Raw genomic sequence first — 4039 nt, 5'->3', positions numbered from 1 at the left:
GGCCTGGGCTGCTGGGAGCCAGCCCGACAACAAACACCCGCGGGGCCAGCAGAGCCGCGGGGCTCAGAACCGCGCAAACGACGATTTGGTTTGCAGGGACAAAGGTGCTGGACTCCTCACCTGCCCTTCTTTGACTTGCCTTATGATTCAGCCTTTTGGCTGATGTGGGAGGGATAAAACCATGTTTTTTCTCCACCACTGGGCGGGCTTTTCCCTTGCATGAACAGCTGAGCACTGCCCGGCCCCTTCTGCCCTCTTCCAGCACCAGGGGCATTTTTCACCACTCCAAGTTTGTGAGCAAGAGTCAGGAGCACTCGAGGAGGCTACAAGCACCTCCTTCCAGCCTAGCTCTGCAGATGCTGAGGCTGCTCTGAGCTCTGGCAGAGCTCTCTGTTGACGATGAGCTCTGGGAAAGACTGGGCCCACTCTCCCCTCACATTGCTCTGAACACAGCTGAATCAGGAAGGAAGGAAGGAATCAGAAGGAAGTGACACTTCAAGGGAGTTGAGGTTTAACAAGAGTTTTTATTCAAAAAACGAGCATAAAAAATGAGCTATCCTAACTACCAAAACTAGCTGTCCTAGCTAACAAACTAGCTATATAACTAGCATATCAAACTAGCTGTCCTAACTTCCCTATCAAACTAACTATCCTAACTAGGACAACAAAAAGCTGTCTTTAAGTGCTGTCTCCACTGCTCCTGAAACTGCTTTGCTGCAGTGATCAGAGGTGTCAGACTGGAGGGAGGCTTGGCTGATGATAAAAATGCATGCTGCACAAAGAATAAAACAGAAAGAAATGAACCATTACTTTCTAAACTCAAGTTCCTTACAGGCTCTGTTGCAATAGGACAAGGGGGAGTGGTTTTAAACTCAACAGAGTGGATGCACATTCAGATTAGATGTAAGGAGAAATTTCTTTAGGAGAGCAGGGAAACTCTGACAGGGGTTGCCCAGAGATGTGGTAGGTGCCTCACCCCTGCAATCATTCAAGGTCACGTCAGGCAGGGCTCTGAGCAACCCTATCTGCTTGAAAATGGCCCTGCCCATTGCAGGGCACCAGGTCCAGATGACCTTCAAAGGCCCCTTCCAACCCAAACCAGTCTGGGATTCTGCTTGCTCTTCACTTGAAAAGCACCACAACTGCAGATTATAGGAGGGCGAGCCTGACAAGAAAGCCCCTCCCTTGTGCTGCTGTTTCCCTGCATTTACCTGCAGCAGCTCCTGGGCAGAGCAGTGCTGCTCCTCATCTGGCTCCAGGCTGCACTCGAGGAAGTCCCACAGCAGTGCACTTACCCTTGGCCAACTGGCTCAATTTCAGTGTATTTATTGGCAGGCTCCTCCACGCTCAGGGTGTTCCCTGAAAGAAACAACAGGAAAGGCAGAGATCACACCTTGCAGCAGAGCCAAAACACAGCCCCACTCTCTGGGGCTGTGAGCCCCTTGTACTCAGCTGGGGAAGGACAATAAATGACTCTGACATTCAGCTGGAGAGGAGCACTGGGTACAGCTGATGCTCAGACACACACAGGGCACCCTGCTCTAGCAGTCAAGACAGAGCAGACATACTCAGCCGCATCAGGCACCACTCTCCTCTCCACTCTGGCTGCAGGGCTGTGTGGCTGTCAGAATGCTCAGCCCATGATGCCTCAATGGGGGAGATTCAATGTCCTCCTCCTACAATGCTGGAGCTTTGCCATCCTCTTCCCCAACAGTGGGACATTCACAGGCTCTTCTCACTCTAGGAGATGTTCTCCCTCCTCTTCCAACGCTGCTGGATATTTGCCCTCTTCTTCCCATGCCACAGTATGTTTCCTCTCCTCGTCCCAGACTGCGAGACATTCACCGTCCTCAATCTACACTGCTGGAGCTTTGCTGTCATCTTCCAGAATGGCAGGATATTCACTGTCATCTTCAAGGACCCTGGGAAGTTCCCGAGAACAGAGGGAAGTTCACTTTGTTCTTCCTCCTCTTTAGCCTCCTCTTTGGAGACAGAGGCAGAAGAGGTCCTGATGCAGCTTTTGTGTTCCATGGACAGACAGTAGCAGTGACGGACAGGAAGTTGTATCACATTTATCGCCTTATTTATCCTCAGCTACACATCCAGCTGCACTACGGAGAAATAGCATTCTGAGTTGTTCAAACTAACAATGGGCTAAAGTAGACATTTCCACTCATGGCTGCGAATTAAATATTCCACCATGGCGAAAACCAGCAAGCAGTCTCCTGTCTTCACAGGCAGATCTGCAGCTGTTCAAAAGCTCTTCAACAGAACAGGAGAAAACAGCCAGGGATCCCTTGGCTTCTGCTGCTGCAAAGAAACTGACAGGAACTTTCTGTCAGCCCACCAGGCTGGCACTCGACTGCAACACGCCAAGCTCACAACTTGCTCCACCATTCTGAACGCCAAATGTTCCTTTCCTAGTCACCAAAAGAGGAGCTTCTCGGCAGCCACGCGTGAGGTGCCCTGCAACGGGAGAAAGAAAATTAACCTGACTGCTGTCAGGAAAATAAACTGCATGTGACTGAAAATCCCACGCAACAAGGCAACCCCGAGTGAGCATTTTGCTTTCACAATATCCCTCCAGGAGTCCTTTCACCGAGAGCGCCGCCGCACACATATGGACGGCTACCGCGCCCCCCAGAACACACTGAGCAGCGCAGCCCGCGGCGAGCTCGGACACGCACAGCGACTCCCCCTGTGCCCCTGCACACACAAACACACTCACAAAGCCCTAGGCCTCTCCACACTCTCTCACACCAAGAGCGGCTCGCTGCTGGACCACTCCCGCCCCTCGGCCCCACCTGCCCAGGCGCCTCCGGTTCCCCGGCTCGGCTCGCACAGAGGCTCAGCGTGCCCCGCTCACAGCCCTCACCTGCACGGACGCTCGCCCCGCACTCCCGCGGCAGCACCGGCCCCAGTGCGCCCAGCGGGGCAGCCCCGACACTGCACCCCTGATCCTCCAGACCCGTCCCGGTGCCCGCAGGGAGAGCTCCCCAAACGCGGAGCCTCCGCACTGTGCCCCCACCGCCCTCACCCCGCTCCGCACCCAGCGCGGCCGCTCCCGTGTCACCCCTCGGCTGCCCCGCGGGGATCTCTCCGCCTCATCCCCACACCACGGCCCCGCCACCGCCCGGCCCCAGCGCACCGCGGCGGGCACAAGCCCCCCGCCCTCACCGCCGCGTCCGCAGCGGCCCCGCAGGACGCCCGCAGCCCCGGCACCGCCGGAGCCCCTCACCCGCTTGCGTGGTGTCGCTCAGGTCGCAGCCGCTGCCGGGGAAGTCGCGCAGCTTCCTCCCGCTCAGGCACAGGATGCCCGAGCTGCCCGCCTCCTCCAGGGCCCGCTCCAGGCTGCGCACCGTGTGCGACTGCGGCAGAGCGGCCGCGCCCCAGTGCGGCCCCGACGAGAAGGACAGAGTGAGGTGCGCGGGGATCCCCAGCCCCGCCGCCGCTCCGCTGCCGGCCGCCGTCCCGCTGCCGCCGCCGCTCCCGTTGTTGCCGCCGCCGCCCCCCTGCCCGGCCGCCATCTTGACCGGCCCCTCCACAACAACGGCCGGGGCCGCCCCGCCGCCGCTGCGCAGGCGCCGAGGGGCCCGCAGGGGGCGCCAACCGACGGGGCGGGGCTTCGCGGCTCTCGGCCGCCGCTCTAGCCAATCGGCGGCGAGGGGACCGCTGAGGGGGCGGGGCTTCCGAGGGGGCGTGATACCCCAGGCGATACAGCTTTACTGTATCGGCGGAGGGGCGCTTGGGACGCCAGGGGGCGCTGCAGGGGGCGCCCGGACATTGAGGGATGGGGATGGGCATGGGGATGGGCATGGGCATGGGGATGGGGATGGGGATGGGGATGGGGATGGGGATGGGGATGGGGATGGGGATGGGGATGGGGATCGGGATCGGGGCTCGGATCGGGATCGGGAGCCTCTTGGCAGCAGGGCGGCCCGGCAGGGAGAGCCCCCAGCCCGGACGGGAGCAGGCGCGGCTGCGGGAAGGGCTCGGAGCCGGCGGAGCGCGGCAAGCGTCGCTCGGCAAACATCGCTCG

At 59.4% G+C, this 4039-nt stretch overlaps 1 protein-coding gene across 5 annotated transcripts; it reads right to left on the bottom strand.

Annotated features, from left to right (window-relative positions):
- Positions 1–504: 504 nt before the first annotated feature.
- On the bottom strand, positions 505–3580 carry LOC146437377 (uncharacterized). 5 transcript variants are annotated; one of them, XR_014852197.1, is made up of 3 exons: positions 3239–3580; positions 619–2466; positions 505–571 (listed from the first exon to the last, which is right to left on the bottom strand). XR_014852197.1 is itself a non-coding variant. In XM_085060280.1 (2 exons), the coding sequence occupies exons 1-2, from the start codon at positions 3525–3527 to the stop codon at positions 2339–2341; spliced, it is 417 nt and encodes a 138-aa protein (XP_084916406.1). In that variant the 5' UTR covers positions 3528–3580; the 3' UTR covers positions 505–2338. The 5 variants fall into 5 exon arrangements, 1 of the variants encoding a protein (XP_084916406.1); XR_014852195.1 differs by having other exon boundaries at positions 505–772; positions 1212–2466; XR_014852198.1 differs by having other exon boundaries at positions 505–1359; positions 1527–2466.
- Between the last annotated feature and the right edge of the window lie 459 nt (positions 3581–4039).

This window comes from Lichenostomus cassidix, chromosome 4A (assembly GCF_008360975.1).
Source record: "Lichenostomus cassidix isolate B80296 chromosome 4A, HeHo_3.0, whole genome shotgun sequence".
Classification (NCBI taxonomy): domain Eukaryota; kingdom Metazoa; phylum Chordata; class Aves; order Passeriformes; family Meliphagidae; genus Lichenostomus; species Lichenostomus cassidix.
This window is presented reverse-complemented; position numbering and strand designations above follow the sequence as displayed.

What these genes read in the sequence shown, in the direction of transcription:
- LOC146437377 (XM_085060280.1), bottom strand. Translation starts at nt 3,527, where the DNA reads ATGGCGGCCGGGCAGGGGGGCGGCGGCGGCAACAACGGGAGCGGCGGC. An exon ending in GAGCGACACCACGCAAGCGG is followed by an intron (nt 2,467 to 3,238) that starts GTGAGGGGCTCC and finishes CTCCCGTTGCAG; the next exon opens with GGCACCTCACGCGTGGCTGC.